At 40.1% G+C, this 20943-nt stretch overlaps 1 protein-coding gene across 3 annotated transcripts in view; it reads left to right on the forward strand.

Moving 5' to 3' along the window:
* Positions 1-20943, forward strand: part of mtss1 (MTSS I-BAR domain containing 1) — a 61091-nt gene that overhangs the window by 17718 nt on the left and 22430 nt on the right. For all 3 annotated transcript variants that reach the window (XM_072684954.1, XM_072684955.1, XM_072684956.1), the window contains exons 4-5: positions 18881-18965; positions 20251-20342. In XM_072684954.1, coding sequence (XP_072541055.1) covers positions 18881-18965; positions 20251-20342 — 177 coding nt within the window. The remainder of the gene's footprint in view (positions 1-18880; positions 18966-20250; positions 20343-20943) is intronic.

A 20943-nucleotide genomic window follows, 5' to 3' on the forward strand; every position in this document is an offset into this window, starting at 1 on the left:
TCATCCTGGCTTACCGAGGTTTAGTTGTGTGCTAGAGCTCGTGCAGAAATGGCGAGCTGATCCGTTATCTGCTCTCAAAAGACTTAAGAACTTATAACACCATGCAGCAAGTTGGACCAACCTCCTTCATTCATGCAGTGGAAAGAAATGTCATCATGCTCCCTCAGGCTAGGTATCGTCCTCAGTGTGGACAATGGAGTAAGGCATGGTTGCTTCACAATGGCTTAGATCAGATTGCAGTGTTCTGTTCTTCACTGAGGTGACCTTTTTAATTTATTATAACCTTCCTCATAGAGCCAACATTGATTCATACAGTTTTACTCTGTTTACTTCAGTTTATTCTTTTTTCTCTCTTAGCAAAACTAGTTGGTATAATTGAATGTATTATTATTATTGTTGTTGTTGTTGTTAATAATAATAATAATAATAATAATAATAAGTGGCTGGTTGACATGGAGGCACAACAGGAGGCTCAGCTTCAGACCTCCAGAATGGAAAGAGAAAAAACTGACATGGGCGTGTTTACGTCAGCTAGAGGTTTCGAGTCATTGCCCAGTCCTATGTTCACAGCTGATTTCAGTTCATTTGCACCTTCACCATTATACACTCTTTCTGTAGAACATTTCAGCCCCCCCCATAACCTTTTTTTTTTTGTCCTTGATTGCAATTTCAAACAACCTCAATTTGAATGGGAAAACGCCAACCTGGCAACCCTGGCATTAGACTGGTAACGCTTAATATGTTTACTGCTCATATGAGTTCATTTAAGTCATCCCGGCACTACTACACTGTGGCGTATAGGTTTTTAAGAAAGGGAGTTCTTTAGTGATTTTTGAGGACTGGAATCAGTTTACTATAAAATGCTTTTAGGGCCGGCCATACTATTGGTGGGTGTTATTTAGTATAAAGAGAGAAGGTGAATGAGTGAGCTAAGTGGGTGACTAGTGTGGAGAAACACTGCACATAAACACATTTCATAACCATGTTTTGCATTTAGAGAGCATAAACCTGCCTGGAGAGGGTTCATCTGTGCATCACCTGCTCCTGTAAAAAAACAAAAAAAACTTTAACATGCTCAGAGAAGGGAGTGTACAGGTGAAGAGCATTTTAAAGATTTACCTGCCTGCGGTGTTGCCACACCTTAATGTGCACAGCGAGAGGCATCCCAGCCCTGCCGTGTCAAACCTGCCTGACAGTTAGAAGGTAAAGTTCAGCCGAGCTGTTTTTAGAGGGAGCGTGTCTGAAGAGAGAAAGAGAAAGAGGTGTTCATCTCTATTGTTGAAGTTAAGAGGTTTCTGCTTCTGCTTTGTCTTTATCAATCAGTGTTCAACCTCTCAGCTTCAGCAGATCTTCAATAGGTTACTACTATTAAATCCCAATCAGTATCAGTCTTTTACTCCCAGATCTTCATCGGACCTTGTTTCCTCCTGTTTAGTGTTTAGAGTCCACTTATTAATGAGTTAACACTAATAAACAGCAGAAATGCTCTTATTGTAAAGTGTAAAACTCATCAGCTCCAAACGTGAAGATCAACACTGCTGAAGTTATGAAGCTCAGCAACATCACCCAGAGCTCAGACTGTGAGAGTAGTCTCTTCATATGTTAATGAGCTGATCAGATGATTATTAGTGAGTAATTAAAGCGCCTATTGGGGTTTAACTGTAGTCAGTTATTAACAGATCTTGGCTGAAGCTGACTGTACACTGACTGATGGAGAACCCACAGTAAGATCAGGAACCAGCTAAGCTTTACCAGTGTGGAGGAATGTGAGGCTCTGTTGGGAAAGCAGCAGCTCAGAGTTAATAATGTGTTAGAACTGATGCTGCTGCTGTTGGTGGTGGTGGTTGTTGTTATTATTAGTAGTATTATTATTGTGTTCATGACCTATTTAATACAAATATTGAAATTAGGTTTACCCAAAATCACATCTGTTCTCTTTGGTGTGTTTTGGACGTTTTCAACTTTCATTTTATACTGTAGGCCAATAATTTTATTCTCAGTAATAATATTTTTGGTCTAAAGTGCTCTGAAATATATGGCTACTTAAACACTGCATTTTTCTTTGGACTCAGTTCTGTCTATCTGTGCGTAATTATGGAGCACAGTTAGTACTCTTGAATTGGGTTTAGTGCCGCAGTGTGAAATGTGTTGACTGCACGTCCGCAGCTGAAGTGCACCAGATATTACAGGTGGGTGTTCTGTGTTCTGACTGGTCACGGGTTTGGCAAATCCCAGTCTTAAATCCAGATCTCTCAGATGCACAACTGTCCTGATCAAATGTATAATTATGAACGTAGAGGTTTGTGGCGTTTGTGTGGTTCATCTGCCTGTTTTAGTGTACCTTTGTTACTGTAGCAACCTAAACAGCGGAATTGGCTTGCCAGGCTGCAGTTTTAGGAGTCTTGGGAAACTGTTTGGTCAAGAGTTAGTCACAGCTCAGACCTCATGACTAAGAATGAGGTGCTGACCGAGTATTTCACTTGCTTCTATTTCCTGCGTGTCATATGTTTTTCAGATGGTTTGCTGAGCACCTTCTGGATTTTATACTTTTATTTCTGTTTAACTAAACTGTGGTTGTCTGCATGTGCAGTTATGTGTTTGAGACATGTGGATGATTCTCTGGTCAGTCTGATCATATCTAGGTTAAATGCTTGAGGTTTAATTGCATAGTAACAATACACATACAGTAGTAACATCTGATGGAACTTCAACTATAAGCCACTGTCCTTAAAGCTAAGAATGAATGATTAAGGAATAAAACATCTGCTGTAAAAATGTTCTAGTGAAACCGAAATTCCTGTCTAAAAAATGAAAATAAAAACATAATTTCTGCAGTAAACACACTAAATATTAAGAGTAATACATAAAGTACAATTTTTTATTATTGAGGAGTTGCTTTTAGTTGAATGAAATTGAGCTAGCTGTAAGCAGGTAACTTCAATTAAATGTATTATATTAGAATGCAGTAATGCAACAGAAAAAAAGCTGTTCATCCAGAGCATTGAATGTTTGAGCATGTTTTTTTTTGGCTGTTTAGTTTTTGGTAATTTCTAACAGTGTGTGTAGACAGAGTAATTGTCATCATAGAAATGTATTTTCCGCTGGGTTCTGTGTATCAAGCAGAGTGTGAAAGTAGAGAAGAGTGTTCATTACAAAGCTTTTTATGGAGAATGTGTGATGGGAGTCTAGAATAACATAGAATGGTGTAGCATTTGTAGCAATGTGACCCAAACATGAACACACACAATGAACAATTAATCAGATCTAATTACAAAGTTACAAGTACTGACACTAATAGGGAGCGCTCCATTCACTGTTTTACTGTGTAACTTCCAGTTTTTGATCTGCAGTGTTTTAAACTCCACTCTACTCCAGACGCAACCTCCAAATCCACTGTAAGCTCATCTCCCTCCCAATACTGTTCCTTCCTCTCCTGTCTGGTAAATCTACTGGTAGAGCTTACCACTATCTTATGGATCCACATGGCTACCATACTGGTCAGTTGTGGTTCGATTAAAACATACCCTTGTGCTCTGGTAGTGCAGTTCATTAGGGTAAGTGTGAACGCTGCCAAACAAACTGAGACAAGTATAAAGGCAATACGAGCACAGGGTCACTCCATCTCACAAATTCTAGTATCAACCCTGCTCCTTCCCCTCGCTCCACTAATGTCATGCCATTCGGATCTGCCCTCTTAATCACAGGTAGTTTAGTTTAGCGTGGCCATGTCCAAAACCACCCACTAACAAACTAAACAGGGCCTTAAACTAGCCCCTATTAGATTTGCAGTCTTACAGTAGTTTCCTTATTGAATAAAGACGTGCGTGTTGGGATGCAGGCACAGTAACCTTAAATTGGACTATTTTAAACGTACAGAGTTACGTAAACAAATTAGTATGTGGACATTCTCAAAACCATATTTTAATATTGATTTCAAGACGATATGATTTCATTTGACAAGTTTAAGGATCCCACGGTTAGATTCCCACTAGCTATTGCGTGGATTATGTGCACAATATATTTTTGCTTGGTCCAGATTAAGGGAACTGAACTACACGCTCGCCGCACCATGGGAGAGGACTTTTCTGTAACGTGTTCATCAGAGGTTCACTCCAGTAGCCTGACCTAAACACTGCCTCCCTGAGCTCCACAATAAAACCATTTTTCTAGAGTTCACACATCTGTTCGAGTGCTGACACTAAAAACATGTCTATTTTAGTTCGCTCATGAGCACAGCTGGACACTTTTAGCTCCATATCCCATCTTTCCTCGGGTGGAGAAGATTCCCTCTACAGTCAACCCTGTAATTATCCATTCATCTCGTTTTCCTTCTCTCTGATCCCTTCTTCCATCCCCCATGCGTTTGCCGATTCCCTTGGCTTGAAGTGATTCAGACGCTTGACTTCAGTATTGATTTTCTTCCTGCCTCCTGAGACGCTTTCCTGACGTAACACTCGCCCCTTTTCTTTTTCTGTCAGTTTTCGGCTTGTAGGGCAGGTGTAGTCAGCTGGAGAGCGATCCAGGATGTAGATCCTCTCTTTTTATTGCATTTCCTGCCTGTTTTCCTCCAGAAAGGGAGGGGGGATTACTAAGAGACCCTCTGTTAGCAGCTAAAAGAAAGTATAATGTGACTCAGCAGGGAACACATGTTAAGTCTGCTTTTGTGGCAGCTAACCTCCAGGAGGAAGCTGTATCAAAATTTTATTCAAAGCAGAACCTTTTAAGACTTAAAGTGATCCTAAATAGAAAACTGTAATACAATTTGTACAGTATTATTTTATTATAAAAAAGGATTCGTAATGATTATATAAATACTTACAATATTGAGTAATATATATATATATATATATATATATACAGTCATGCCCGAAAGTATTCATACCCCTGTCAAAGTTTGACTTAAATTTACTTTTATTTAACCAGAAATTATATTTTTGCCTGGAAATGACACAGGCATCTCCCAGGAGATAACACGATGATGTACAAGAGGCATCATTGTGGGAAAAAATATTTCTCAGCTTTTATACACATTTGAACAAAAAGTGGCATGTCCAAAATTATTCATACCCTTCTCAATAATTAATAGAAAAGCCTTTATTGGCTATTACAGCAATCAAACGCTTCCTGTAATTGCTGACCAGCTTTTTGCATGTCTCCACTGGTATTTTTGCCCATTCATCTTTAGTGATGAGCTCCAACTCTTTGAGGTTCGAGGGTCTCCTTGCCATCACCCTGATCTTTAGCTCCCTCCACAGATTCTCAATTGGATTCAAGTCAGGACTCTGGCTGGGCCACTGCAAAACATTAATGTTTTTGTCTGCTAACCATTTCTTCACCACTTTGGCACTTTTGGGTCGTTGTCGTGCTGAAATGTCCACCGGTTCCCAAGGCCAAGTTTCTCTGCAGACTGCCTGATGTTGTTGTTGAGAATCTTGATGTATTGCTCTTTTTTCATGGTGCCATTTACTGCGATCAAGTTCCCTGGTCCATTGGCTGAAAAACACCCCCAAAACATTAGGTTCCCACCACCATGTTTGACAGTGGGGATGGTGTTCTTAGGGTTGAAGGCTTCTCCTTTTTTACGCCAAATGGTGCACACATCATTGTGGCCAAACAGTTAAATTTTTGTTTCATCTGACCATAAAACAGAACACCAGAAGTCTTCTTCTTTGTCCAGATGAGCATTTGCAAAGGTCAAGCGGGCTTTTGTGTGCCTTTTCTGGAGAAGTGGTGTCCTCCTTGGCCTGCGTCCGTGGAACCCAGCAGTGTCCGTTGAACTGTCTGCCTTGAGATGTCGCCACCAGCAGAGTCCAGATTCACCAGGATGGCCTTGGTGATGATCCTTGGATTTTTCTTCACCTCTCTCACTATTCTCCTGGCCAGCACAGGTGTCACTTTTGGCTTCCGACCACATCTTCTGAGATTTTCCACAGTGCGGAACTTCTTGTATTTTTTAATAATACTTTGCACTGTAGCCACTGGAACTTGAAAACATTTTGATATGGCTTTATATCCCTTTCCTGACTTGTGAGCGGCCACAATGCACAGCCGCAGGTCCTTAGTGAGCTCCTTTGTCTTAGCCATGACTGTCCACAAACCAACTGCAGAGAGCTGCTGTTTTTCTCCTGTTGAGTTGATTAAAACAGCTGTTCCCAATGAATCAGGGTAATTAGGATGCTTTAAAACAGCTTGGACTATTTGGAATGGTATAGAACTTTGGATTTTCCCATATACTGTGACAGTTTTCAAAGGGTATGAATAATTTTGGACATGCCACTTTTTGTTCAAATGTGTATAAAAGCTGAGAAATATTTTTTCCCACAATGATGCCTCTTGTACATCATCGTGTTATCTCCTGGGAGATGCCTGTGTCGTTTCAAGGCACAAATATAACTTCTGGTTAAATAAAAGTAAATTTAAGTCAAACTTTGCCAGGGGTATGAATACTTTCGGGCATGACTGTATGTATATATATATATATATATATATATATATATATATATATATATATATATATATATATATATATATATATATATATTAGTAATTGTTTTGCACTCATGCGCACAAATAGTGACCCGTGCACTGGGCTTATTACAGTACTGCAGTGTAAATTGGAACATGGCCTTTTTCCAGACGCTGCTGAGGACTGTGTTTTGGTTTTACACCTGTTCAAAGCATGGCGTGGCTCTAGACAGATGACTGATCAGGGGCCCTACCTTGCTTTCAACTGCCTGGTGTTGGTAGGGAGGGGCAAGTGACCACCAGGCCCCATTTAGGGACAGCTGTCTGTAAAGCCCCCCAACCCCCTCTTCGTTTCATATGAGTCTCCAAGTGTCTGACATGACTGCACTCGTTCCAGCCACAGGACCTCAGCATGTGCCTTGTGTGTGAATGTGTCTCTCTCTTTGCACTCATGCGCACACTGACCACAGTTAAGCCCTGTCCACCCCCTCTTTTAACTCCACCAGAGAGCACTGGAGCATGGGGAGGACAGCTGGCCTGACCCTGCCACTGCAACAGCAGGTCCGTACACAAGGGACCACTATTTTATCGGTGTGCCACCTCTTTGTTCAGGGAGCCTCATTCCATTAGAGCTCTCTCTCAGAGAAAGGTCCACCAAATATTTACAGTTTTGACAAAATTCATTCAGAGCAGTTTGTCTAAAGTCCTGCTTCAGTTTTTGTTCAGTGGTGGTGAATGGAACCAGGTGTCTGAACCTCTAAAATTAAATTGTATTTAATTTATTTTGTTGTGTGGCAAAATGGTCTCCCCCCTTCATGTTAAACAGGGTTGCTGAGTAGTGCAGCCTCCTAATTGCTTAATTATCGTGAAATCACTGGCTCATACCCCTGGTGATGCCACAGCCATCCGTCAGTGTCCCAGAGAGAGTCCCCATTACTCAGCAGGGGCAAGTGATGGCCAGTACGGGCGTCTCTTGGCTGACATGAGAGAAAATTAGCAGTTAGCGTTCTCCTCTGAACGTGTTGAGTTGCAGTGGTGTTGTGTTAGAGGCAGTTGGAGAAGGTGGTAGAGCTTCACATGTCTTGGTAGATGACTGTTTTCTAGCCTTTACCCTCCCAGCAGTGCTCGCATTGTGTAATAGGGGGAGTTACAGATAGTATTGGAGGGGACTGTCAGTGATGGTGGCTGGTCTGGTAGTTTCGGTTATGATTTCGGGATGTACTTATGTTTGCTTTAAAAAAGGCTTCAACTATTTCCAGTGTGCCGCGCTCCCTCACATACCTGATGATTCACCAGTATGGTGTTCTCTATGTTGCATAATCACATCCATCTCTACTTCTAAATGCAAAGCTGTATCCAGTTGTCTTTCCAGTCTGTGTTGAGGAATCCTGTGATGTTGCCGTATGATTCATGTGGTTGAGGACAGTGGAGAAACATTCTCCTCTGGGCTGTTTTTTGACGTTCGTGGCTTTGGCTGTTTTTAAGAGGCTGATCAAACAATACGGCGATTCTCTCCCAGGACTCAGGGAACTCCCTCATGACTAGTTGCCATGGCACTGGAGGTATCTGTTACATAATTAGCGTGGCACGCCCTTTTATCAGAGTCGACTTAAGTTCCACAGTTCTCGGTCACAAGATCTTTAGATGGTTCTCGGTTTGTAATTATTAGCCTGTCAGTCAGGCGGTTGACTCAGAACGCAAAAGCCGATGATTCCTTTGATTCCAATCTTATAGTTGATGTCATTCACATGTCTTTATTTATTATTATTATTTATTATTATTTTCTAAAGCATGGTGTGTTTTAAAAGCATGTCGTAGGCTTTCATACCTAAACCTTGCATCTCCAAAATGGCGGATTAGCAGGAAACAGATTTTCACTGGATCTTTCAATAGAAAATGATGATGTAAACTATAAATGAAATTATCTGGGCATCCCTTTTAATGAGTGAGTTTCATTAATTAATAAGTTCAGCTGTTTTTTTTAATGCACATTGCTGACACAGATGTCTTCGAGGCTGGATTATCTTCGTAGAAAAGCACTGACCAATGGAATGGGGTGCTCTGAAGTAGCCGTGATCACATGACTCTAAGGCCCAATGCTGAGTGTGGACCCGATGGGTATAAAACCCCCCAGCACTGAGCTGAGGAGCAGTTCTCTGGAATGATGGTGGAGCTCCATCCAGTACTTTTGTGCTGAGTTCAGATCTCGTAAACACACTTCAAACGCATGGAAGACATTCTGTACAGTCGATCTGTGGCAGATATAATGAGTCTGTTCTAGCTTTCTGCGACGGCTGATTATGTTTTGCGAATCAAAAGACATCTGTGATTGGCAGCTGTGGAAAATGTGCATTTAGTTTAAACATGCCTCTGTTATCCTTTATGGCTGCCACCTTTGATGTTCCTGAGTAACGGGGAGAAGTGAGTAGGTGTGAACAGAGACAGGCTGTATGTCTGGGTGACAGGACTGTCTTTGTGCATGGCAGCGCTGCGTGGGCATTAGCTACACTAGCATTTGTGTAAAGAAGGAAAAGGTTTGGCGTTTGTTTTGGCCCAAGCCAGAGGGAAGGTCTGCTTCAGACAGGTAGACCTGTTGATTTTTCAAGTAGAAGTTGGAGCTGAGCATGGAGAGAGATGGAGAGGCATCATAATTGTGTTTATTTTACCCACATGAGAGATTGTGAAGCAGAATGAACTCTTACTAGTGATTGATGCATGCTACATTCATTTTGACAATGTATTTAGAAGTCTTAAGTGCCTTGTGCCTCATCTCAGTAGTATTGCCTTTTCCTTGCCACTGTGTGGGTTTTATGTTTTGACCTACATTTGCAAAGGCACTATAAACATACATTTAATTTAACGTGATTTAAGACCTCAGAAATAACTGTAGTAATATCTACCAAAAATGTCTGAACTGCACTATACACTGGTCTAACTAAGCTCATAAGTTGCATGTGTTTCTCCTAATAATCCATTTAAACATTTGACCTTAAACCCCCTTTTAAACCCAAACTATCTCTTCTTTATTATAGGGTCACATTTTATTTGTTGCAGATATCCACAGATAAAGCCTCTGAAGACAGTCAGTTCTTAAAGGTGTTGAAGCAGAAAAAATAGACAAGCATAAGAATCTGTGACACCTTGACAAGAACCAAACTGTGATGTTCTAGACAATGACTGGGTCAGAACATCTCAAAACATCAAGCAGGTCTTGTGGGGTGTTCCCGGTGTGTACTGGGCAGTACCTACCAAAAGTGCTCCAAGGAAGGACAACCGGTGAACTGGCGGCAGGGTCAAAAGCCCCCAAGGCTTATTAATGATCATGCAGAGCTCAAGGATCTACTGCTAACGTCTTTGTGCCTGATGCCACAGGCAGCACGCGGGTGGTCTATAGAATTTTAGCAGTGGTTTTAATGTTATGACTTCTTGTTGTTATGGGGAGTTTCAGAGCAGACTGAAGGGTCACAGTCGATACCCACACAGGCACGCTCTTATGCACTTACGCTCATATGGCTGTTTAAGTGCAGACTGTGCCTGCAGCGGAAGGAAAGACTAAAGACGCCAGAATATAATGTGTCGCAGTCAACCAGGAAAGGAAGCTGTCCCCACAGTTAGAGTGAGTTGCCTGACTGTCTCTTTACTGAGCACTGTCTGTCTACCTCTTGTACACACACACACACACACACACACACACACACACACACACACACACACACACACACACACACACACACCACCTGCTCCATTAACGCAGTGACCATTAACCACCCACTGCTGACTTAACCACTTGACAGCTGAGCTATATTTAGCAAAGCAGAACATAAGTGCTCAACAGAAGAAGGCTTTGAAAGAAATGGCAACACCATCTTTGAGCCAGTATGCTTAGGAACAGTTCAGCTAAAAATCTGAGCAGCATGATTGATCACTGAGCCAAGATTCATTCAGCCAATCAAGTTGAGAAACCTGTTGGTGTCTGACGTGTGCTTCTTTCGTTTGATAATAAATACTGGACTGTCACCAGTCTCATCTCTGTAAATTCACACCTAAAATCTTCATCGATTTGCTTCAAATATTTGTTGAAAAGCAACATAAGCACAAAAAAACAGTAGAACAATTTAGAAACTGTAACACCATAACAACCACTTGGAGCAACATTGTCACCCATCATCCCCACTGCTACCACCACATATCAACGTCTTAGGGGCCCCATAGCCACCACTTTGAACAGAATAGCAACTGTCCATCAACCACTTATGCACATTTTATTTGTGTGTGTGTGTGTGTGTGTGTGTGTGTGTGTGTGTGTGTGTGTGTGTGTGTGTGTGTGTGTGTGTGTGTGTGTGTGTGTGTGTAACACGCTAATCAGGGGGGCTGTCTACATACTTTTTGTGAGTTTTTCAGTGATTTGGAAATTCAGTTTTCATCATGCAGGGAAAGCTTAGCTGAAAGCTCTTTTTAAATTATTTTTGGCAACTACATACGCTGTCCTGACAGCATTAGATTAGTGCTAGTATTAGGTGTGTGTAAGTGTTTATGTGGGCTGTGCTGATGTGACTGGATTGTGTTTGTGTTATATTCACTCCTCCATTAAGCAGTTGAGTCATTTAGGGTTTACAGTGGAAAGACATCCAACCAGATTCATTTTTCCCATCGTAGGAAGGTGAATCACGTTCATTCTGGGCTCAGTTCAGCAGCTTAGCCAGTTGTTCATATATCCTGCCAGAATTTCAGCTACGGTTAGACTGCCAAAGAATTCAGCTCCGTATTTCATCAGTTTGGCTGGAGAGTCTTGTCTTGAAAGCTCTGTACAGTGAATATTCTCTTCACAGGGCCTTTATAGTGTACCAGAGGCCGCCACTCTCCATTGGTGACTGATGTCAGTAGTGTGAAATACTGCAGGAGCTTTTATTTCTTATTAGACCTGCCGGGTAAGTGGGAGATATTTGGTTCACTAAATCAGTATGATGTTGCCCCTCAGGGAGATGATACTTGTCAAGTTGTATTTCTGACTGTTCTCTCGGCTGTGTAGCATGAAAATTCTGACGCAGTGTTGCACTGTGTGAGGAAAGGGAAGCATGGGTCTTTCATGCAAATTCTGATCTACTACATACTGTCAGTGTTGGACAAAAACTTTTATTTTTGTTTTGGCACAGTTTTTGACATTTTTTTCCACCCATTTGACATTCACTTTTTTGTGAATCTGGTGGTTGTTCTTTACCATCCATTGTCCAGATTTCCCAATAAATTGACCAATACAAATACTCCAAAATGACTTGGAAAAGTTGAAATGCATAGTCCTACACAGTACAGCTAGCAGTGAAAAAAAAAATACTGTATAAAAGAGAGAAAGCAAAGATGTCAAATTATGACAAATATATCTAGAGAAAAATGGAAAATATACACAATTTACACAATGTAGGACATTTTTAAGAGTTACAGGTGACCGTTGTGCAGTGTAGACATGAGCACTGAGTGCAAAGTGGAAAATCGACAAAAGTAGCAACATAATGCTGTGCAAAAGAGCAAGAGCTAATGAGAACAAGAAGTGATCAATGTTCAGTAAAAGGTCCTGTGAGGGGTGTGTGTGTGTGTTTGTGTGTGTGTGTGTTAATCCCAGTTTATTTGTATATTTACTTCCATTAAAAAGTTAAGACTTTTTTTTCTTTGACAGTAATGGTATATTACAGTTTCACTAATAATAACTAATAATGGGTATCGGGTTACAGAATGAACCTGATTGCAGAAAATACTGGGTCTGATATTGGAGATGAATTACTAGAAATGTGCATTTTCTTATTTTCCCTGTTGGTCGCTAGAGTGGTTCCAGGTGGTGCTGTGATATACACTAAATCAGTATGATGTTGCCTCTCAGGGAGATTACACTACTTGTCAAGTGGTATTTCTGACTGTTCTTCTGGCTGTTTAGCCCACGTATTCTGTTGCAGTGTTGCACAGTGTGAGATGTTTAAAAGAAGGGAAGCATGTGCCTGGTTCTTTCATACACATTTAATCAACTATGTAGATCACAACAACAATATTACAAAAGCTGGAAATCTGGATCATGGTATTAGACGTGGCACTGCTTATCAGAATAGAGCTGATATTGGAAAATACTGCATCAGATGTTTGAGATGAACAAATGAGCTGAATTCTGAAGTGGCAGCTATGGTAACCCAGTGCTAGGAGGTTGCTGTATTATTCCAAGTGGTTACCAGGATGTTGCTCTGTGGTTACTGTGGTGTCACAGGCAATTGCTTCAGTGAGTGTTGCTAGGTAGTTGCTATGGTGTCCTTAGTGGCTGTGGGATCTCTAGTGTGGTACCCTGCTAGTTTTAATTTGAGAGACTCACTTGACTCGCTAATCGAGTGAATAGTGACCGCGTTTATATAAGGTGTATTGTATTTTATATTAGTGTACTTGGAGCTTTACTTTCCCTCACTGGGTTCAGCTCTACAGCAGCTCTGCTACTTCTGGATGCTGAAAAACAGGAAATACTTAAACCTGATCCATTCTGTACTGGAGTTCACTTAGCGAATTGGTGTGTTTGGGGGTGTAATACTTCACCAGTGTTTCTGTGGCATCACCAGTATATACGATTTTAAACATTTTTAATTTGGGGTGTTAGTTATGGTTGTACTTTGCAAAGCACCAGTTAGGAACACCATATCAGCCATCTGGGATATCTTAGCAATAACAAATCAACACCATAGCAACACCATAGCAACCACTTAGCAACTACCTAGTTATACCATAGAGAACACATGGCAACAACCTTGCACTAGACGGGCAGCCATTCTGGTTTTCCTTCAGTAAGTGCATGTTTATATTTTATGATGCATGTTTTATATTAATACTATATATATATATATATATATATATATATATATATATATATATATATATATATATATATATATATATATATATATTATATTTTTTATTTTTATTATTATTTTAACTATTTTTTAAATAGTTTTATAACATTTTATTAGGAACGAACCGGATCACTGATTAGTTTCATTGTCAGAAAAATAAAAAGTGGTACAGTCATCTCTATGCAGTGTACGGGTACAGACTGTGTATTACATAGCCTTTGGTGACCTTACATCCAAACACTGAGCTTACATTCTACCTGTGTGTGTGTGTGTGTGTGTGTGTGTGTGTGTGTGTGTGTGTGTGTGTGTGTGTGTGTGTGTGAATGACCACATTGTGACTGGCTTGTGGTCAAACGGACTCAGAAACTAAAGTACAGCTTTGAGAACGTGGCCCCAAAGCTCCCTCTGTTCTTTCTGGACCTGCACATGCAAAGTTACAGACATTCTAGGAAATTAAATAGCGGGTTTCCATTTAAGAAAAAACCCTGAGGGGAAAATAATCATCTCTTAAGAAGAATCTTGACCGTTGGACGTGAGGTTTGTTTGTTTAATGCAAAGTCTGTGTTTAAAGGGAAATTGTTTTCAAAATTCTCTCCATAATTAAACCCTTCAGATGAACAGACTCGGTCAGAGTGGGGGTTTGGGGGGGGTTCACCTAATGGTGACAAGGACACTGCATAATGCCTGAGAATTTACATCATTACCACCATCATCATCACTCCAAATAAAACTCAGAAGACTACAGTGAAGAATAGAAAATAAAATATGAATATGAAAACACGAATCTGTGTTGTCATGGCGACCGATGCCTGGTTTCATTCACCACCACTGTAAAGAAATCTAAGCACAATTTCACACCAGCCCCCCACCCCCCACTCTGAACGAGCTGAAGTACTGAATTATTTAGAATTCTGTACGAAATTTACTTTTAGATGAGCCAGTTCACATGTTATATATAGTAAGCGGTTTGGGGGCCTTTTTCTAATTACAACGTGGAAAGTATTTGAATCCAATTCAAGCGGAAATACACAGAGATGTCGAGTCTCTCCTCAATAAAGGTCGTCATTGTGTGACGAAGAGTTTTAATGGACTCCATAGATCATACACAGGAGTGCAGTGAAAGGGCCATTGTTGGATCCACACACAGACGTGTGTGTATCGGGAGACATATTGGGGAGTTTGTGCTGAAATGCAATCTTGGCTTTGCTTACCGCTCATCTTTACCTTCACTTTAATGTTATCTCGTCTCCTCTTACAGTGACACTAAATCATACATCTGGGTCCAAGCACCTTTGCGGACAATGGACAGTGTTTTTAGAATGGCTGTGAACATTTACGCTTGAATCTTGACATGATCAAAATACCTTTATTATTAATAATAATAATAAATTATAATAAATAATACCGAAAAGAGACCGAAACCTTCTCGTAGACTTCCAGTGCTACACTATTTCTATTGTTGAGGATTTTCTCAAATGGCTGTTCAGGCTGATTTTTCACCAAACCACCGATAGTAGTATTTAGTATTTAATTTTTATGGGCTAATCACCACTAAAATAAGGATTGTTTAATTTGGCCAGAGTTAGATTTTGTTTAATAGTATTTGAGTACTAATTTTACATGTTTGCAAACAATAGTCAGCTGCCATTTAGTATTCAGATAAAGTTGAAATTGAAACTGAAAAAAAAATCATACTCTCTGACCCACAATAGCCCGGTGCTCTAACTGCTGAGAAACCTCTGCCCCAAATGTCAAAAGTGGAATGCTTTGGGGCAGTGGTGTCTTTTCGGGTTTGGGGTTAGAGCACCGGGCTACTGATGACAGGATTCTGGGTTCGGTTCCTGGGCTTGGCAAGCTGCCACTGTTGGGACCCTTAACCCTCTCTACTCCCCAGGTGCATTTTGTGTGTATGTGAGTGAGAGAGGGACACAATTAGTGAATATGATTGTCTTGACCTTGGTGAGATCAGAATACCTAGAAGTCATATTTGGTCATAACTTGTACTTACAGACTTGTTGAACCCAGTGAGTATGCATTTTAGTCTGAGTGCACCAAAGTTTTCATGATAAAATCATGATTTAGTTTTTAGTTGTTTTTTTCCTGGGAATGATCCCTCGATAGTGAATTTGGTTTCAGAACTTGTATAACGCTTAAGGCAAAATGTATTTACATAAACTGTTGGAAATGTATCGGTTATCAGGATTGGGATGGTTATCAGCACCCAGCTTTTTCATATTGGTCAAGCCCCAGCAGCCCCCCTTTCCAAAATTAAACACTCACTAAATCATTGTCTAAATTACTGTCTGTAGTAATCAGTAATCTAATGCAGATGTAAGACGTGGTGTGTTGCTTTAAGCTGAACCAGAACAATAGGAAAACATGAGGCAGGGGAAGTGGCTGCCACTTTTCCTCGTTTTGTGCTTAATCATAGCGACGGCCTCATTCATGTAAGATGACCAGTGAGGGCAAGCCACTCAGTATGTGAACGCTCAGGAAGGAGGAAAGGAAAATAAATTTCCTGTCAGGCTTATTCACAACCAGAGTTGGAATGTTCACTAAGACACAAAAAAAGACAAAACTTAAAGTAGCCACTTTAGTACAGGTGGTGTTTACACTATGGCGGAAACATGCAGTCTGCTGGCAACTGAGAATTCTAAAAGAATTGCCCCCCCCTTCATGCACCCTCACTGATCAGTGGGAATGACCACGAGTGTAAGCTAAATATAGGTGGGAGCGTGGAGTCGCTGTAGAACCAAACTTTAAACCTTTTGTTTTTTCACTTTTTGGTATAATTTGAAAATGTCAGCTGCTTTTTACATTGTGTGGTTACATTACATTTAATGATTATTAAAATAAATGAGCCAATAGAAACCATTCAAAATAACTTGGAATGAAAACGAAATCTGTTTGCATTTACACGTCCTTCAAATTATAAGATGTGGTGTTTTTGTTTTTTGCTTCTCCTGTGAAGTTGCAGGGGGTTTGTTTGTTTTTTGTGTGCAGACAGCGATGATAGGTTTGTTTGTGATGGAACATTGAAATTTCTCAACTAATCAAAATTCTTGAAGGTGGAGCCAAGAGCTGCGGCAGTGGCCCGATGGTCTAATGGTCATTAGTGCTATTCTAATGTAGCAGAACACGGAAAAACGAGCAAAAACTATTTAAAATCATCATATGAAAAATAAAAACTCTTGGTGTATCATGGGTAATAAGATAATCCTTTATTAATCCCACAGTGGGGAAATTCAGTGTCAGCAGCAAAGGGATAGCAAGGCACTCAGATGCAAAACATAGATAAATTACCAATATATACACAATATAAATAAATAAAATAAAATAAATAAAAAACTGTGAAAAAACAATATTATTTACAGATTATAACATGTCCTTCCTTGTGGCAGACTAGGGTTTGATACCCTATCTGGGTAAGCACACCACACATACACCAATACGAGTTCTTGGGTTAGACTCTAAACTCTATATTCTCCTTCCTCTGGAACATGATTCACAATACTGTAAATAATTAATGCTGTAAATGTAAAATCCAATGGAAAAACTGAAACTAAATTCTACTAAAATTACCATAAATGTTAATTATATATTTATTATTATTTATGAAGTCACAATATATTGAACATGATCTGACAAATACTAATGAAACTCCAATCGCAAGGCCCGACCGAACTAATCCTTTTGCCAAGACCTCACACGTAGGGTTGGTTTTCACAACCCACCAAGAACTTGTAATGTATACCATATCGTAAAAGAACTGGAAAGGGTTTTGTGAGATTTTGAGTATTGGTGTAAATTCAAACCCACCTGCATAATTGAATGGTATAGCGTTCGATCGTGGGTGTTGTTTTCTCAATGCCAGGATAAGATGTCATCTCCAGATGTGCCTCTGCATGCCCAAATACCTGCATAAATTATACAGTAACTGCCAAAACTGGTCTCAGACAAGTGACCCACAAGACCCATTTATATAGACAGGATTCGTATATCAGCAGGGTGTGAATTAAGTCAAATAAAAACTGTACTAGTGTACTACAGAACACACACACACACACACACACACACACACACACACACACCACAGAGCATTGAGGGACACTCAGTAGTGCTAAAGGTGAGCTGACACATGGTAAACAGTCACTTTAACCAGGAAGCCTCTCAAATCAAGTCACAACAAGCTCCGTTTCAGAAGAAGTTCTTAGTCATAGCTGATGTGATTTTAAGAGCCAAAAAGTTTTTCTCTCTAATTTGTTCCTTTTGTTGACGATCTTGCATCCAGAGAGATGCAGCCTTCTAATAACAATTACATGGTTCTACACTCGAATCGAGTGTACTAATAACTTTTAACTAGTCACCCCAGCTCTGGTTGTAAAAAGCAATATAAAAATAAAATTTCATTTAAATAATGAGTTTTAGTGAGCGTGGAAAGTCCAGAAGAATCTTCTATTAATGTGTGAGGTCTAGTTGCGAACAATTAAAACTATTGTATTCTATTTAAATCTGTGCAGTTAGGCCAGCAGTCTTTTTGCAGATGTACAGCCTGAGGCTGACAGTCCTTCATTTATGCAAGTGTAAGCGTTCTTCATGATTAGAGTGTAATGTTTAGGATTAGAGTAATAGCATTGCATATTACCTATGTTGTGGAAGCAGTGTTGTTAACACACCCCATCTGTGGACTTGGAACAGACCCCGTAAGGAGGAGGGGCATAAACAGACTTAGCCCACCCTTAGAAGACCTAAGCCCTCCCTGCACACACCCACACCTGCTAGAGAGTTATGAAAATACACTCGATTGCCTACAATACTCAGACATTGTGTTGGTCATTTTAATTAAAATATTTTACAAACAGTATGATCAGATCTAAACCAAGTAAGAACTGGTCTGACCAAACCAGCTCTGTTTTCAAGCCTGTTGGTTTAAATATCATGGTTGACTGTGTAAAGCTGTATGTTGTGCTCCGGTGTAGCTTTAACAGAACAGAGACATTTTTATAATCTGGGGCTGTCTGTAAATCATTGGCCACTTTAGCCAGGGCTAACTCTGTACTGATGCCTCTAAAATAAAAAAAATCCAACCTGTTCTCAGGAAACCCAAGGCTATGTTAACATTGAGCAGAACACATGCTTGGTTATAAGAAAGATAGAATGCAGTAGCAATAACCAAGATGTTAAATGAAACGGTCTGAGATCAGACAGTTGCAGGCCCCATTGCTCCAAAATCTGCAGGTTCAAGCCCACCAGCGTCGACTTGGCCTGACTGAGAACCAGTGTAATTCTCTCAGCTTTACACGGGTTCTAAATTAAAAGGTCTTTTAACTCTTAATTAATGGGAGAAAAATAGAGACTGGATGACTCAGCTCGCACAGTGCTCTCTCTCAGAGGTCTGACTACAAACACTGCAGGGATTATTTTATTTTTCTCCCCTCAGGTTTCTCTGAATCACATTAAGCTGAACACGTAGGATTTGTGTAATTAAGGCTGCGCATGCTAATGAGTGTTTTCTCTCTATCTTGTTTTTGTGTTGGTAGGGGCGACAAAAGAGATTGGATCAGCGCTGACCAGAATGTGCATGAGACACAGGAGCATTGAGAACAAGCTCAAACTGTTCACCACGTAAGGAGCTCTTCCCTCCATTACATTAATTCCAGTGATCAGACATCTGGAGCCAGTCATTATGTAAAGCTTTATGCTGTAGGGTGAAGGCCTTTACACACAGAGCTTGATTTTTTTGGATAGTAATAAATTAGTTAAAATTACACCATGTCCAAATGTTTGTGGACACCCCTTCTAATGAATGTATTCAGCTGCTTTAGGTTGCACACGGTACACCCTGCTGACACAGATGTGCAAATGCGCACACAGCTTATTTAGTTCCTGTAGAGAAGTACTGCCAATAAAATAGGACATCCAGTTCATCCAGTACTTTTGGGATGAGTTTGAGAGTTGGGATGAGGTAGGTTGGTAATTGTCAAACGTTCTGACCTCACTAACGCTCTGGTGGAACACGGACTTGAAATTTGGTTCTGCATATCATCCACCATCTCTGTGCAGACGCTTTGACCATAGCTTCTTGTGTGCTGTTTATTTTACTGAACCGCACAAATTCCCAAATTTGATGGTTTGTACGAATACACATACAGTTACACCCCTAATTATAACTTCTTATACACTGTATGGACAAAAGTATTGTAAGGCCTATGCCAGTGTGATAGAGGGGGACCCTTCTGAAGGGAATAACGAGTAAACAAACTGAGGGGGTGGTGCCACAGACTAAACATAAAAAAGTATCCTGTTTTTGTTGGTGGGACTGTCTCTACTGTCCAGTGAAGGTGTTCTACTAGATATGGGAGCATTGCTGTGAGGATTTGATTGCATTTAGTGACCAGAACCTTACTGAGGTCAGAATGTTGCATGATGATCACCACCCCACCTCATCCCCAACTCATACAACACGTCTTGCATATTAAACACAATTTCTACAACATTATTTAAATTTGACACATGCTGGGACCCTGAGTCACACACAAGTTTAAGTTTGACGCATGCTGGGACTAGTGTCTCCAAAGACCGCTCAGACTGAGTGACAGAGATAAGAGCTGTGTTTTATCTCCCCGTTCCAGTTTCCTTTTTCCCATATTTAGAATATAGTCACAGTTCAGTTTTATGATGAGCAAAGAACCTTCTTATGCTTGAAGATATTCAGCTTGTTTCTATGATGTAAACAACACAGTGAAATTCCAAAAATATTGCCTTTTGATGATAAATGTCTAAATATTTCTCGTTTATTTGTGAAAAGCCTGTCTGCACTTTGAATAACAATCTTGTTTGTGGTTGCCCTTATATCATCTCAGTCTCTATGTCCTCAGTACAGTTGATTGATTGTGTTTGTGTGTTACAGGGCTCTTATGGATAACCTGATCAGTCCTCTGGAACTGAAAATTGAGGAGTGGAAAAAAGTGGCTGGTCAGCTCGATAAAGACCACGCCAAAGGTACAAACTCAACACTGCCTTAATCTGCTTATGCCCCAGTGAATGTGCCACATAGACTAATGATTTATTTACTGAACCCTGGCTCAGAATCCAGCTCTTTAGATAGTTGATCAGTATTGCAGTAATCACCTTACTGGATTGTGTGAAACCAGTCATTAGTATAAAATGAAGCGATCTCTGTGTTCCAAACTCAGCAAAGTGTCCCTAAACCCTTCCAATATAATACTTGGTTTCTGAAGTATCTGCTGATCTGGAGTACCAGTCACAGTTCTGTCTAATGTTACTACTTGTTACGTCTGTGATATGTATTTAATTTAAGTAATTGTTATTTTAAAGAGTATGATGATATTGAGCACCTGTACTGTAATTAGATGCTGGTATTTGCACACTAAATAAAACAGTAGATGTAAATGTTTTCATATTTAAAAGGATGTGTCTCATACAAAGGCTATGGAGTTTTACGGTGTCTGTCTTTAACTGTAAACTGCTCCTACGTATAGCTCTAAAACAGACCATAATTACTTTAAACTTTAATTAAACTAGAAACTTTAATTTCTTACATTTTTTAAAAGTATATAAAGTAATGTGTTTAGAAAGATGG

This window comes from Salminus brasiliensis, chromosome 7 (assembly GCF_030463535.1).
Source record: "Salminus brasiliensis chromosome 7, fSalBra1.hap2, whole genome shotgun sequence".
NCBI lineage: Eukaryota > Metazoa > Chordata > Actinopteri > Characiformes > Bryconidae > Salminus > Salminus brasiliensis.